Source organism: Carassius carassius, chromosome 30 (assembly GCF_963082965.1).
Source record: "Carassius carassius chromosome 30, fCarCar2.1, whole genome shotgun sequence".
NCBI lineage: Eukaryota > Metazoa > Chordata > Actinopteri > Cypriniformes > Cyprinidae > Carassius > Carassius carassius.
Genome location: NC_081784.1, coordinates 2,434,916 through 2,451,281, shown reverse-complemented (window position 1 = coordinate 2,451,281; position 16,366 = coordinate 2,434,916). Strand labels below are relative to the sequence as shown.

The following is a 16,366-nucleotide window of genomic DNA, read 5'->3' as shown; positions in this document are numbered from 1 at the left end:
TTTGCATCATGCGCTGTTCCATATAAAGCAAAAACAGGAGCATGGTATGGGCGTACCCTTCCTGTAAGAAGCTCCCCTATGGAGAAGTGGCCTGCAGAGGCTCATAAAGCAGCGCCAGTGAAATTTACAGGCTCTGTGTGGGCCTCCTTGTAAGATCTTAAGCTCCACGTTGCCCTGAGGACACTGACGCTGTGACCGAACGCAGGAATAGCAGCCTATTACCAGAAAACAGACAACAAGAGCCCAACTGTGCGGCCACAATGACGCTGTCTCTCGATAGAGTCGCGAAACAAGGTCTCTCATTAAGAGCCCCGCATTTCAAAGGTAGTTGTTTGTCACCTGATGGTGGGTGTTTCATTCTGAAAGCAAGACTTTATTATAGGTCACTTAGTGAAATTCTCTTAAGAGCTCCCACATGACTTAATAAGAGCTTTAAAATCCAAAAACATGGATATGTCTGACATCTTTGAAGGGCAAGACTGCAGTAAATGGCAAAACCTTTGAGTTTGGTCGCTCAAATCTATCGTATGTCTTCAGTATACAGCACAAGAGTCACTCTCCAACCAGCAACAAATAAAGACTACTGTTTCAAAGCTATCTCAGAAAAATTCACATGGACTTATTTGGTGCATGTTGATGGAGTAAAATAAAGTTCAGCAATAAAGTCTGCTTGACCTCCAGAAAAGGTCATGGGAGAGAAAAGACAGCGGGTCAGTCGAGGACAAGTGCAAACAACATCACATGGACCGGCATGAATTCTGTGGTGCTGATACATCCAGACTGAGTCAACATGAAATGACATTCACAACCCATTTACTTTCATAATATGACAAATCTCCTTATGAAGAGGCATAATGAAACATAAACAAAACATAAATAAAAACATAAACAAAGTATTTATCAGTATTTAAGTCGGTATTACGTGCCAAATTTGACTACATTAGCATAAATCTGAAAAAAATAATGAATAATAAAATACAATAAAATAAAAATGAAATACTGCATTAACATTAATCTGCGTTAATTATTATAATTTTTTTATAAGTAGGTATTACATGACAATTTTTTCTACATTAACATTAATTAATCTGAAAAACTACATTAAAATAAATCTCTTTTTTTTTTGTTAAGACTTAACTATTAGTTAGATTCTAGGAAGGATGCATAACTTAAAATTGTGAATTAAAATCTATTTAACGTCTATATAATTATACAGCCCTGCATCTTGAAAACAATTCAGCTGATTTGCAGAAAAAAAACTTAATATTATCTAATTCAATGACGCTGAATTCAAAACATATACCATAACTTATATTTTACAAATTAGATATTTATAAATTATAAATATGTTTTTTCAAATTATATTATGTATCAGCTATAATGCACTTATCAAGATAACAAAAGCAGTCAAAATATTTTAATATTCAAAATGTGTCATTTTAAATTGCAATCTGCAAAGGAGTGAGAAAAGTGGAAACTGGGATTATGCATAAAATAATGTCTTCAGAATTATTCACGTGTGAAAATGGGCTGAGAATGGAACAAACTGGCTCAGAGGACGACAGGAATCAAGTCTCTGTGTCAGTTTTTCTGTGATTAAGAGATAATACAAGACTTCTTCACCTTACAAATGGTTGTCGAAAACACTACAAGAGCAGTATTTGTGTAATTAGCTTTTCAAAATTAGAGGAAAAAAATGCATTTCATTCAGCAAATGTTTTATGAAAAATGTATTCTCTGGGATAACATGCATGAGTGAATGATGCACAATAAAACAAGGAACATGTATGTCAGAATAAAGTTTGATTTCATGAGTTTAAAGGACAAATCCAAGAAGCATGAACCCTGGGAGCATGAAGTTCTGGAATATCAGAGGAAAACTCACCCTCACGAAGGACGTGTAGTGATGGCACTGCTGTCGGTTGATCTCCAGGCTGAAACGCTGACTTACAGCAACTGTCTGCTCGCCACCGTTTCCAAAATACACCCGCGGCGGCATACCTCTGTGTCTCTTATCTGAATCTGCGGTCAGATTGTACAGCAACTCTGAGGAGAAACAGACACCCACATTTGAGTAAGACAACAGTGTAAACATCTCTCAAAACTCACTATCAGAAGCATTCCAGGGCAATCTCAGGGATTTAAAAACATAGTCAAGTAAGATGTCAAGTCGTGGAAAGGAGAGAAAACATTACGAGAACATTTCTGGGGCCACGTCCAAGAGTTAAATGTTTGTGATTCATTTCTGGAAATTGAGAAAATGGCAATGGTATGTAGGAAAAACATGGTTCAAAATGTCCTGATGAATCTCATTAAGAAACGTATGGGCCATATTTTATCCCAAAATGTATAAAAAAGAAAAAGAAAACACATTAATTATAACAATAATAAAATAAAATAAAACATGAAATGTACTGATGAATATTAGAAAGTATTGTGTGGGTCATAAATTAAGAATAAAAATAAAATTGAATTAATTAATTAACGGAAAATAAAATGTCAATGAAAATAATTAATAGTTAAAAAATGTAAGTAAAAGAAAAAATAAATAGAAGTATGTGAATAAAATAAAATAAGTAAATAAAATTAGCCAAAAAAATTATCATTAACCCTTAAAGACCTGACCATGACACACCTGCACTTTTCTTTCTTTTTCAGACCTATTCTAGCAGTCAGCATCAAGTGCCATATATAGTTATAAACAGGAGAACTTACAGTTTAAGTATAACTAATTTAAAGTCTCAATTTTCTTTCGTTTTTTCTAAGCATGAATGAAATTACAGAATTTTAAAAAAAAATGCAAGCAACAGTTAGGTGTTTTTTACTGTGTACTCAAACAGAAACTCCTAAAGTCTGGATATTTTTCTTTAGAAAGTTGTGTCTGGGTGTTTTACACTTCCAAATAAAATTTTGTTTAGATATACCATTCCCCAAGCAAGTTATAGCCATTTATTACAATACTGTTATCAACGCTTATAAGTGAAAAACAGGCCTATTTTGTTAACTAACAATAGAGATGTGTCCAAAAACATTTTAATGAGTAAAGAAAATGGAAAGAGTGTTATTTGACAACTAAACCAAACCAAACAAGTTTTTTTCTTCTTCTGAGAAATATATTTTCAATCTGAGTACGAACAATAAACACAAACTATGCAGCATATAGTAAAAACAATTGCACAAATTGTCTTTAACAATTCAGTGCAAAAACAGTGCAAATGATTCACAATCTAAAGACAAAATGAGTGAGAAAAAAATCAAAGTGCAACAGAAAAACATATATAACTATATAATTATTACTTAATATTCATAATATACATAATATAAATTATAGATCAGTTGGCTGTAATCTGCGTCAGAATCTAGAACCTAGCGACCCAAGACATAAATCCCAGTGCTTTATCAGATATGTACCACTGTTTCATCCTTGTTTTTGATTTGTTTTAGGTCGTGTGTTTTTTTGTGCTTTTTCAGAGAGTTTTCTCATGCAAACGTGTTAGTTTGTGTTTGTATTCATGCACGCACGACAGATTTCACTTTCACTTTGTGTTCGTTCATATTTCAAAAGCAATATGTTAAGTAGTAGTTCAAAAGACTACTTATTGGTTGAATATGGTAAGGTTTGAACCGATCTGGGCTCGGGGGTGGGACTAAGCGTCAACAATCATTTCTGTTTGGCTCAGAGGAACGAAAGCAATGGTTTCTTCTGACGAATCAATGTTGTCAAAATGTGATGACGTAATCACTTACATTACGGTGCCTCTGAATATCCAAATGAGAGAAAACGTGCTTTACATCACTTTTTAAAGCATTCAGATTGGATTAGTGGTTCAAAAGTTATTAAACATTAAAGAATAACAGTTATTTTTAGCCGCGGGCGGCTGTCTCGGTCTTTGAGGGTTAATGTAATGCAGTTAAAATTTCATTCTAATTACTGTTGACATTGATTTAACATTTAGCACATTTAGGTTATTGTAACAAATACCATTATGATGTATACTTACAATTGTACTTTACAATTCAGATAATATATTTTTACATGTAATAATAATGATATTTGCATTATAGAGTTAATCAGCAAAATAAAATGGTTTGAATTATGAAAACAATGTCAAAAAACAAACTTTGGGCTTTTAATTGATTATGTCCTAAAAAGAAATACTTACAACTCTGTATATGACTGTGTATGTGACACATAAAATAATTACTTTTTGTTCTTTGGGTTTTGGGATGAAATACGATCCAGACATCTCTTTGGTGAGATCCATCCATCTACACCTACAGGCTTCTCCAAAAAACAGAAATTGATCAAAAACACAGAACTCTTGGACGCGGCCCCAGAAAGAGCTGCTCTCTTTCCACAACTTGATGAATTTCTTGACAGTTTTTTGTGAAATTCACCCAGACGAGGTTAAATGTATGATTGCGGGACCTCTGCTCCGATCCTGATGCTGAGTAAGAGCTATTATTACCCTGCTGCTCTCACAGGGCGTCACTCTAATGAACGGGCTCCTGGACCAATGCATCCAGCTGTGAGCGCACCATGAGCTCACTACAGTCAACAGATCCAGGGTGTCACCCAGACACAAGGTGCTGCAGTACTTTCCAATGCGGGTGCCAAGTGGAGTGACACTACTGCTCTGTACTTACCAGAAACCTCCATTACCATTATAAAACACCCCCTTTATTTACTCCATCTCCCATTAGGCCACACTCGAAAGCTAAGCAAGCGGTCATTCGCATTAAATCCCAGTGGATGCATCATGGGAGGGCCAAAAGTGATACATAGTGCATTGCTGTTTTTATATCTAACATTTGATGATATTTCATAGTAGTCTATTCTAGGCCTGTCTGCGTGTTAATAGACTGAAATAAAGGTCAGCACAGCATGCACTGACCTCCAGTTCAGGGATGTTTGCACCACGAGTCATGAGAGCGAAAAGACAGCGGTTCAGTTAAAAACAAAGAGTTATTAAGAGTATCTAGTAGAGTATCTATAGAGTATCAATGTTGAATCTGTTACAATGAACAACAAATAAACAAAAAATCCAATATATATATATATATATTTTATTTAAAACTATTTTTAAATTTAATATCATACAATAAAATAAAATATTAAATAATAATAAAATACAAAATAAAATAAAAAAATTCATAAAAAATATATATTTTAATTAAATTAAACTTAAAAATAATATAATAAAATACAAAGTAAAATAAAAATAAATAAATAAATAATAATTCCACAGTGGTTCACCTATGTGGCCGGGAACGTGTTTTCCTCGAAAGCTCATGCAGATGGTGACGTTGAAGCAGTTGAGATGCTGAGGGCCTTCGTGACACTGTGGCACTGTGATGTTAATCGACACGGGCAAGAAGATGGAGACGTCCACAGAGATCACCGGCCTGGATCTGTCACAAGCAACAGCAAATAAGGTCAAAGCTAAATCCTAATGAAAGCTCATCAGAGAACACTAACTAGGAACTGATTTAAATACAAGCTTGTGCTGGATCAGAAGTGCACAGCTTACCTTAACAAAACCACACTGTCAGCCATGAACGCCCCTATTGTCACATCTGATATGGGAAAAAGAGACTATAAAGTTTAGAAGAATAATTACATGATTTAAACTGTTATATAAACCCTGCAAGGCTATGCTGTTGTGTTCCTTTAAAACTGTTACAGACCTTCAGAGTAAAACTTCTGGGCTGACCAAATGACAAACTGTTGTATCTTTAAAGGTTAATAAAGCAGAGCGTAACAAATTGACTAAAACAAACTAAAATTTAAATAAAAATATTCAGAATACATTCAAAACATGACCAAACACTATAATAGCATGTAATTAATCATTAATATTTGTAAATTGCATTGCAATAAAAGAGTTGTAAGGGTTATGCTTGGTCACCAGAACATTACATAGAGTTGTGTACAAATCATTATGACCACTAATTAGTAAACACATTTTATCTTTAAGTATTGTACATGCAAACTGATATACTGTATATGACACAGATCAAGCAATTCTTTTTTAAGTAAAAGATTAATCGCCGTGTCCACTGTGGAATGCTGTAAACAAAATGCTTGCTGAGATCAGAGCAGACAGAATGTGTCAAAGAACGGTTAAGAAAATTAAACAAACACTCAATCCACATTCCCAGGATTATCACAGAATGGAACGTTCTCCATCGTATAATTAATCCTGTCTTACACAAGAGTCTTCTGTGGATGTAAAAAAAAAAGTTGAGAAGAATCTTTTGGGCGTTCACCAGTCACTCTGGATCACATGTTGGAATAAACTCACTGGAGGTCGGTAAAAACGTTACATGTTTCCCATCTTTATGCAGAGAACACCAATGTAAGTGGTCTGACGGTTTTGATCTAGTTCTTTCGGAACATTCTCAGTGTTCATATGAGCAGAACGAGCAAAGTGTCTACAGCAAAGCCAAACCTGGATATCCGTTTCCATCCATGTCTACATTGCCGGAAATCGACTGGCCGAACATTTGAAGGGTGGGGTTGATGCTTCGCCCGGACAATCTCTGCATTCGATCCAGGTGAGAGAGAAAATCACATCAATTAATCAGAAACACCAGTATTAACATCCACACAGACCAAATCGTTAATAAAACATCCACTCATTTATTCAATACTTCAGCTAATTTGATAATGCGTTCAGCTAGCTATATCAGTGTAGCACTCTCAGCTCCGTTTAAAGCTTTAAGGTTTCTGAATAAAACAAGTGATGCACTGCCAACTAAACCAATCTTTGGGATTTATTTGAATACAGACACCAGGCAAGCTCAATAGCACCATAAATAAAGGAAAAATCGAAACAAATGGTACAGTACTGTTGAAAGCTGACAACGTTAAAATTAATAAAACAAAAATTCATATGGTGGTATTTGTACCCATGTCTCTAAATCAAGTGTTGTTGAATGTGTAGCAAGTAAATAAAATACAATACAATTCTAAAAAAAAAAAAAATAAAAAAATAATTCAAAATAAATAAATAAAAATATTACATTGAATGTAAACGTCTAAAATTTGTATTTTAATTTAAATATTTTATTTACATTTTTAAATTTAAACATTTACATTTTACAAATACATAAAATCTATAAAATAAGATCAAACAAAATAATTCTAAAACAAAATGAATAAAAATAAAAAACAATAAAATAAAATATTAAAAATAAAATATAATAAAATAATAATAAATTATGAAAAATGCAATGCAATAAAAAAAAATTTTTTATATATAATTAAAATGGTAGATTACCATTGAGTACTTGTTAACTATTCCTGTAGCATCACCATGGTAGATGTAGACAGCACCTCCATAGTCATCCTCCTTGGGGGCTCCAATCGCTACATCTACAGCACAAACGACAAACCCAGAAGTCAATGAGAATGATGGAACCTCTTTAAAGCACTCGTTTTATATTATTTTTTTCTATTGTTGGGGAAACTTGTCTGACATAATATAGAGTCGTCACACAGTATCTGCCTTGGCTTTTACTCAAGATCCTATTGGGGATCATATGGTCTGACAAGCAAGAAGAAAGTCTGAACAAAGACCTGCCAGAGACCTACGACCTCTAATAGAAACGCTAGAGGTGGATTTGTGTGTGTCAGGATCCCAATAAAGGCCTGTTTGCTTTAAGCCCATCTCTGTTTGAGAGACGCTCTGCTAAGTCACTTAATGGACACTTACGTGTCTTTGAGAGCTTGTAAAGGTCTGTGAAACTTCAGGGGGGTTGAAATCGAGACGAAAAAAAATCCCTTGTGCAGGAAAACAGCAGTACACATATTTTGAGTTCTGAAAACTTTTATATTTCTGTACCAGCACTAAAACTATAAATCTGATTCACTAGCTCTTGCCATGTGAGACTGAGACATTTTATTGGCATATCTATATGCAAAACCCTTTACCTTCATGCATTTTATACTTTAAAGTGTTAATTAGTGTCGAGGGTTTGGTGAAAAAAATCTTCCTGACCTAAAAGAAAAGACCCAATAAGAGGCGGGTCAAATGACAGGTTAACCTCTTGTAATCTCTTTATGGTTACAGCCTCCTAAAGGAACATTTACTAGCACACTGACCCCTGATCAGTTCATCACAGATGCTTCTCACTACATATATGCAACACCATTTCTGTACAAGGATTCTTGATCGCTTGAATAAGTTTCTTGTTCTTGCCAACCCCCTCACTGTCCTACACCGGAAAGATTCACTTCCTGTTTAATCTGACACATCTGTCTCCACTTATCAGGCCATTTTAATTAGCCTCATCAGCTCTAATTTCTCTTTTGCACATTAATGGATGCTTATTATGTGATGGTCAGCCTCCCTAAACAGTTTCATTAACAGTTACTGTATGAGAATAGAGGACAGGCTGTACTACAATTACAAAAAAATAGAGCAATGCATCAGGTGAAGAGCAAAAGCAGACGCCAAGAAAAGCCTCTGACTAGACAGCGGGGTGCCAGGAAAATCGAAAAGTGAAAAGACTAGTCATTTAATTAATTTGAATTAAAGGAATACTTCAGATAAACATACTTACAATGCACAGCTGAATATTTACCGTTCAAAAGTTTGGAGTCGATTTTTAAATGTTTTTGAAAGAAGTCTCTTATTTTAATCAAGGCTTCATTTATTTGATCATACATACAGTAAAAACTGTAATGTTGTGAAATATTATTTCAATTTCAAATAACTGTTTTCTATTTGAATCCATTTTAAAATGTAATTTATTCCTGTTATGTTAATGCTGGATTAGCATCATTCCTCCAGTCTTCAGTGTCACATGATCTTCAGAAATCATTCTAATATGCCGATTTGCTGCTTATGAAACATTTCTTGCTACTTTGAATTTCTGTGGAAACTGTAATACATTTTTAATAATCATTTTTTTCCCAGATTCTTTAAACAATAGCATTTAATTGATCACTTTTGATCCATAATGCATCATTGCTGAATAAAAGTTTTTTTTTTATATTACAGACTCCAAATTTTTGTTTTATAAATTCAACCCAGAGTGTTCCTTATGTAAGGACTCTAGCAATAGAAGTGCTTTGATGTGTCATTATATTGAGCGCAAACACACTCTGTACACTGACCTTGGTAGCCATCGTCATCAATGTCCCCAAGAGATGTGATACACTCTCCAAAATGAGCATTGTATGCATTATCACCATTCAGTATAGCAACTTCCTCCATCACTCCCTGAACAAACAAGTACAACACATTTTGTTTATGCTCAAAACACCTTCAAATTTAAGTTTTGGTCATTTATCCCACACGGCATTCGAATACCAATCCTTAGTACCATTCAAGTGAGGTTCATGACAACATTTGTATCTTTAAAAGAAAATTCACCCAAAAATGTAAATTTGCTAATCCAAGATGTACAGTAATTTATTCCTTCATCAAAACAGATTTGGAGAATTTTAGCATTGCATCACTTAATCACCAATGGATGCTCTGCAGTGAATGGGTGCCGTCAGAATGAGAGTCCAAAAAGCTGCTAAAAACATCACAATAATCCTCACCACTCCTGTCCATCAGTTAATGTGTTGTGAAGAGAAAAGCTGCGTGTTTGAAAGAAACAAATCCCTCATTAAAACTTGCAGCTAAAATGCAAGTAACTTCACAAGATGTTTAACTGGCGGACTGGAGTCTTGTGGATTATGTTTTTATCAGCTGTTTGGACTCTCATTCTGACCATCGATCATTTTATCCAATTCAACATCTTGGATGGTATTTTTGAGTGAACTTTAATAAGTAACACAGATGTAAGTTAACTCACATTGCCACTGCTGAGGTAAACAGAAACCTGGCCTTCATCCCGGATCTCGCTGTGCATTGGTGCTCCCACCAGCAAGTCCGACAGTCCATCCGCGTTTAGGTCAACTGCACACAATGAGGAGCCAAAGTAAGAGCCCATCTGAAACCAAGCCAAGCCAAGAGCAAACGGGTCAGTTTACAACACCATGCACATGGCACATCACTCCTCCATTAGATGCATTATCTCATTCAGTTCCCTTTGGAAGAAAGTCAAGCTATGATTTAGCTACGCTGCCCCATATTTGAATGTACATCAATGAGAGCTGGTTTTCAGCTAAAAACTGATGAACACAAAACCTGATAAATAGAGCATGAGTCATATATAGTACTTTAACTCAGTAAAGGCTGACTTCTGAAATAATAGTGAAAAAGAAAACACATTGGGAGCATTTCTCCACCTTATTTTTCCCGTAAGAGGGGGTGAAGCCAATTTGTCAATTTTATGGGTCTGGGTTCCAGTGTCACTCGCTTCCAGCTATTCTTAGCTGTACAAAACAGCTCCTTTTGCTGCTTGTGTCTTTCCATATTCTTTTAATGCATGATCTTAATTATGAACACACTGGTTTGTAGTGCAGACAGTTTTACCATTTACTGCACTTTGTTATTCTTCTCATTATTGATTTTTAAGTCTCACACATTCACAAAAAACGGCTAACTTCCGCATTGAAAAATAAGGAGGATTGAACCTTTGAAAAAAAATCATAGTGTATTTTATTTGGTGCAGTTTGCTGATATTTAGACTACTTGTATAAATTTGACATAAATATCAGTTGTCACACAATATCTCCCAATAATGTCTTAGTAAGATGGTATTTAAATGCTTAGTTTTAAAATCAGAGCTCTGTATTTTCAAACATATAATGCAATGAAATACTGTACAGCAATGACTGAGAGATGAACAAATAAACATTCCTCAAAGCCTGATGATCATATTTGAAGTTATTTTTATGTTTACTTCATAAAAATCAGTAGATTTTTTACAGCAAAAGATATAAGTGAGGCAAGACTTGACGGTAGCAATTTTACAATGACACTAAAAGCCTTTTTCTTGCTAAAAACATGTAGATTGTGTATAGCAGGTTTTAGCAACATTTTGCTCATTTTGATAATCACATGCCTTGGAAAATTATGTACCACATTTGATACAGTAGGCTTTATAGATAAAATTATGATTTTTTTTCCTTTTTATGGTTTAAAAAGTACCAGTCCCAACAAATTCTCCAAAACAACTCTTTCTGTGTCCTTCAGAAAAGAGAATTTTTCCTATTAAGGAGCTATGCTAATTTATATAAACGTTTAACATTTGGAATAAATTATGTTTGTAAACAATGAGCATCAAACTCACCATTTTCCCTGAGGCTTGAAAGGTCTTCACAAGAGACGTTCCTTCGATTCTGAAGATGTAAACCTAAAACATGGATGACAATGTAGTTCTGGAATGTCCAAGTGAGTGTAATGTAAACCAAACCTGGAACCAAGGATGCAAATTCTGCTAGAAACCACTCACTTTTCCACCACCACTGTCTTGAGGAGCACCAGCCGCCACGTCTGTGGTATTCGGCGAGGAGAAGTGACCAGCTGTCACAGCATACCCTAAAAAACACAAATCCATGACAGACTGACCACAGCGTGAATACTGAAGCGGTTATTAATATCTGAGCAGGTATTACCGAGGTAACTGTATCTGTGAGGACTCAGGTTGTCTTGATTTAGATTGTAGTGAGTATTAGATGTCATGTTAAACACTTTGACTGTTCCGGTCCAGTAATAAGAACCAGGCGCACCCACGATAACCAGCTCCTAGAAAACAACATAAAAATCGATAGAGATCCATTCAAAAAAAACAAAAAAAAACACCAACTTTTTATCAAGCTTCAGAAGATTTCCTTATGACTCAACGAAGTTGCATTTGAAATCATGGGAGAAAAACAAAGAGGTGTTGGTGAGACTCTGGTCAGCTGAAAGCCACAAACTATGCTGCATTATCTGCTGATGATAACCCAACCATGAGCTGAACGGACGGCTGTTATTCATCGCTTTGATCACTCAATGGAGTCTTAAGCTGAAGGAAAACTCAAGCCTTTGAACTGTTTTAGTTGCTCCACATGTTTTGTGACACTTTGTTAATGTGTAACTCCAGAAGAGAAGTCTGGAATAGAGATACAATACAATATATAATATGATATAAGATAATATATTGATGTTCAAAAGACTCGCCGTCAGTATGATTAAAAAAATATAATACGTTTTATTTCAAATAATTGCTGTTATTTTGAACTTCATAATAATCAACGAATCTTGAATAAAAATGTATCATGGTTTGCAAAAAATTACGTAGCAGCACAACTGTTTTAAACATTGATAATAATCATAATATTAGAATGATTTCTGAAGATCACGTGACTCTGAAGACTGGAGGAATGATGTTGAAAATACAGCTGAGCATCACAGGAATAAATTATATTTTTAAATATATTAACAGAAATACCAGTTCTTTTTAATTGTAATAATATTTCACAATTATTACTATTTTTACTGTATTTTTGATCAAATAAATGCAACCTTGATGAGAATAAGAGACTTCTTTCAAAAACATTAAAAATCTTACTGATCACAAACTTTCAATCAGCACTGACAAAAGTCAATTGTTTTTGTTTTTTTTACTGGCAATGGTTAGAACCCTTAAAAAATCCCTATTAAGAAAACAGAACAGAAAAACAATATTTGTGAAACCAAGCCACTGAAAAAGTTGCGGGTCCCTGTTGGGCTCTAATCAAAGTACAGTAAAAAAAACGCACAACTTGTCATAAATGTTTAGCTCTGAAACTATGGTGAGGAAAAAACGTCCCCCTTTTTCTGATGGCCATTATCTCAGGGAATACAAATATAAAAGTTTGGGAACATGGATATCCCTCATGTCATGAGGACATGGGATCTTTACGCAGTTCTTTTGATTTCTGTCAAGCCACAAACAGGCGCTTTCACTGCTTTTACCATTTCACAACGCCTGACTGCTAAAAACATCCACACAAATGCTATTTGACTCATTCAGTCCTGCCAAACACCTAAAAACAGCACCTCCAGCTGAGCCGGCAACATTCACTCAAGAATGAAGACATCTGTTTTAGACGCTTAAGGTCTTGAAGGTCACTAAAGACATTCTGCCAAATGATAAAGTGCAATTAGCATCCAAACTACAAAGCAGCTGATCCAGATGCCATTCTGCTATGGGTTAATTCCTCATTATGGGTTAACTCTTCATCAGTTGAGGTCAGCTTTAATGCAACAAGACTCTATAGTTCATATTTAAAAACCTAGTGAACTGCCTTGAATTTCTCCATCTCTTAACATGAATAACACCTCAATAATCAGAACATAAAGGGAGTGAGTTTCCAGTCATATTTCAAAAAGCAAAGTGAAGAGGGTCAAAGAGTGATCTAGTGATGATACTGATGAACTGTTGGGCATCTCATCTGTCAGCCTGTGTTCTCGTATCTGTTCCAGACATTTCTTCCAAAGCCTGGACTGCATGTGGATTGCATGTCAGACAAAACACTGCAATGGTCAACGTACAAAACAAAGGGAAAGTGGATGAACAATTTGCATCCTTAAGCTAACATGTGCAATTTTAAAGAATGATAACTGCAAAATAAAGTAGTCCACTTCTGCAGTATACTAATAGTTAAGTAAATCAAAAATAAAAATTTAATAAAAAAATTAAAATGAAAATATAAAAGTTAAAAATATAATAATAGCACATTTATTTCCATTAGTATTTATTTTAGTATAATTCATACAAAAATTTATACTAATTACTGTTTTTATAAAAATTTTACATTAGAGTGTTTTCTTCTTGTTTTTATTTTAATTTTACCCACATTTACTTATTGTGATTTTTATTACTTTAAAAACATTTAAACATAGTTTTTATTAATTTTATTTTTCTATTATTATTTTTAGTTTATTTATTTTTAGTTATTTTAGTACTTCAGGTTGACCTGCCTTGGCAACTAGATGAAATATAATAAGATCAAATATATTAAAATACGTTTTTTTATTTATTTTTATTTCAATTAACGTTTATTTATTTTTTATGGTTTTAGTTGACAATAATACCCCTGATTTGCCATCCTACACAACTCTCAATCCTGATTCACAAATGTGAAAATATTAAAAATATTCAAATGCACATCAAATTGTACAGACTACTTTTATTGATCTTCATAACCACATATAGAAATGAACAGATTGGAAATTTAGCTAAACAACTTTATTTGTGTTCTGAAGAAGGAAGAGCATCATACAGTTTTGCAATGACATGAAGGTTGGTAAATAATGACAGATATCTTTAGATGAATAGTCATACTGTGCTAAATATGATTGTTCATACATGTACCACAGCACAGACTCACCAGCCCAGAGCGCCACACATGTGAAAACACATAACACGCTCGTACTTCTACTGACCTCAGTGAAAACGCCTGCAATCCCGGCTTGGCACGAGCCGTGTTCTTCCCCATAGGTCTTCTTATGGTCTGTGAAAGTGAGTAGGGGGACAGAGAGAGAGAGAGAAAGAGAGTGAGAGAGAGGAAGGAAAAAAACAACAGACCACAAATGATTTCGCTGTGAGCCAGAGCCAGCGTTTACTGGAGTTCTTCCGACATTCCATATGGAGTTAGTCAAAGTCCCAGCTCCATCCAAGAGGAATCTGTGGGCTGAGAGACAGACTGAGAACGACCTAGCAGCTCCACGTTCAACAAAAACTCTCGCTCTGGAGGGCTTTGAGAACGGGGGGATCGCTGTGCTCTCCGGTTACAGAAAATATTAGGCTTGGATCCCCCCATAATGCACTGCACACACATACACAAGGCCCCCGATGGCAACTCACTAGAGTCGGGAAAAGATATGGAAGGAAATTAATAACTCTGGAGCTAGACACGGAAACAAATTCTGATCAAGAATTCATGCACCTTCTTTTGCTCTTTCCACAGCAAATCAAAACATCGAGGAATCCTACCAGGATGATGAAATTCAATGCTGATGGAGACGTACAATACATGATGGATGGAGCGATAAACAGCAAGCGCAAGCCAGTTTTGATATTGGCACTCTTAAATGAACATTGCGGGTTCAATACAAGTTCATTTTTGTGCATCTGTGGCATACTGTCGATTACCACAGAAACAATGTTGACTCATTTCTCAGTTTGTAAAAATAAGCAAAAAAATAAAAAACAGTTCATAATAATGCACTTGGAAAGTTTGTGGGGTAAAGCATTACACTAGGATGAAAATTGAAATATACTCTATTCTGAGACTTAAACATAATGCACCGTAATATGAGGCTAGTGTATTAAGTATTGCATTCAATATTTCTCCTGTCATGAACATGTAAATGCAAAACACTTTTGCATGGATATGCACAAGGAAAGGAGATATTGATAAAGAAAAACTACCTTAAAAACACTGTTAATTCTGCTAAAATAAAATAAAAAGTCAAATTAAAATTACTGAACTGTGCTAAAATGAATGAATGAATACATTTATTCATTAATTTAGTTGAAATGATTTTTTCTGGTATATAATGTTATACCTCAAATTAAGGCAAAGCTGATCAAATTAAGAATCTGGAATATTAATGCACTGTACACAATGTTTGCTAAAAAAAACAAAGGCTAAACCATCCTTTATCTTGATGTGCATAGAGTCCAATATTTAGCCATCATATCCCTGAATGTGTCCTCCAAACTCCCTGCCTGACGGGTCATATTTCTCTCCAGTGTGCTGCTTCTTTCTGATTCTGGAGGTGCCAGCGCTTTGATGCCAGAATACATGAGTCTGAGGTTTTGGAGGAAGTTCAGGGTGTCATAACTTATTGTGAAGCCCGTTGTGAACATGTGCCACAGTAAATAGTGTCATCTTTCCAACTTGTTCTGAGAGTTCGAGTCTCGGACTTGGCTGTCATTTCTGTAGTCTGCTTCAGTGGAGTGTATGCTGAACTTCTAGTGTGATGAAGACCAGAAATCCTCCAACAATAGAGCTGATTATCACTAACTACCTCACAATACATTGCACACTGTCATGCATATCAAAGATTCAATAAACACTGTAATAAATCATTGTATCATAACCGAACCACAATTTCAACAGGCATGTAGAATGAATATGCAGGATCAGTTTCAATCTTTCTCACGCGGTTCCCTTGACTTTAGTCCATAATGGCGCCTCATGGATGCGGCTCTGACCACACTGAGAAACAGCGGTTTCAGTTTGTGCTTATTTACTTGACCTGCTTCTACATTAATTGAACTGTGGTTCAATTATGGTAATACTTGGGCTTAGAGGTTTGCTCAAAAGTCTAACCCTGAGTATTAGCAATAGTAATAGAGATGTTTGCTTTATAATTTGCCACTAAAACATGCTTTTATTGCTGAATAACAGGAAAATCCCATCAGTGATATTGAAACTAAGACTACGGTGATGTTTTTGTTAACTAAAACCGAAACTATTAAAAAT

The 16,366-nt window shown here is 34.9% G+C and overlaps 1 protein-coding gene across 1 annotated transcript in view; it reads right to left on the bottom strand.

Annotated features, from left to right (window-relative positions):
- LOC132110398 (integrin alpha-9-like) overlaps positions 1-16,366 on the bottom strand; it is an 81,708-nt gene that overhangs the window by 46,856 nt on the left and 18,486 nt on the right. The window contains exons 5-15 of the mRNA XM_059516968.1: positions 14,319-14,386; positions 11,522-11,651; positions 11,359-11,444; positions 11,197-11,259; positions 9,814-9,951; positions 9,125-9,230; positions 7,284-7,378; positions 6,453-6,543; positions 5,532-5,577; positions 5,258-5,412; positions 1,886-2,046 (exon numbers count right to left, since the gene is read on the bottom strand). Of these exons, the coding sequence (XP_059372951.1) occupies positions 1,886-2,046; positions 5,258-5,412; positions 5,532-5,577; positions 6,453-6,543; positions 7,284-7,378; positions 9,125-9,230; positions 9,814-9,951; positions 11,197-11,259; positions 11,359-11,444; positions 11,522-11,651; positions 14,319-14,386 (1,139 nt within the window). The remainder of the gene's footprint in view (positions 1-1,885; positions 2,047-5,257; positions 5,413-5,531; positions 5,578-6,452; positions 6,544-7,283; positions 7,379-9,124; positions 9,231-9,813; positions 9,952-11,196; positions 11,260-11,358; positions 11,445-11,521; positions 11,652-14,318; positions 14,387-16,366) is intronic.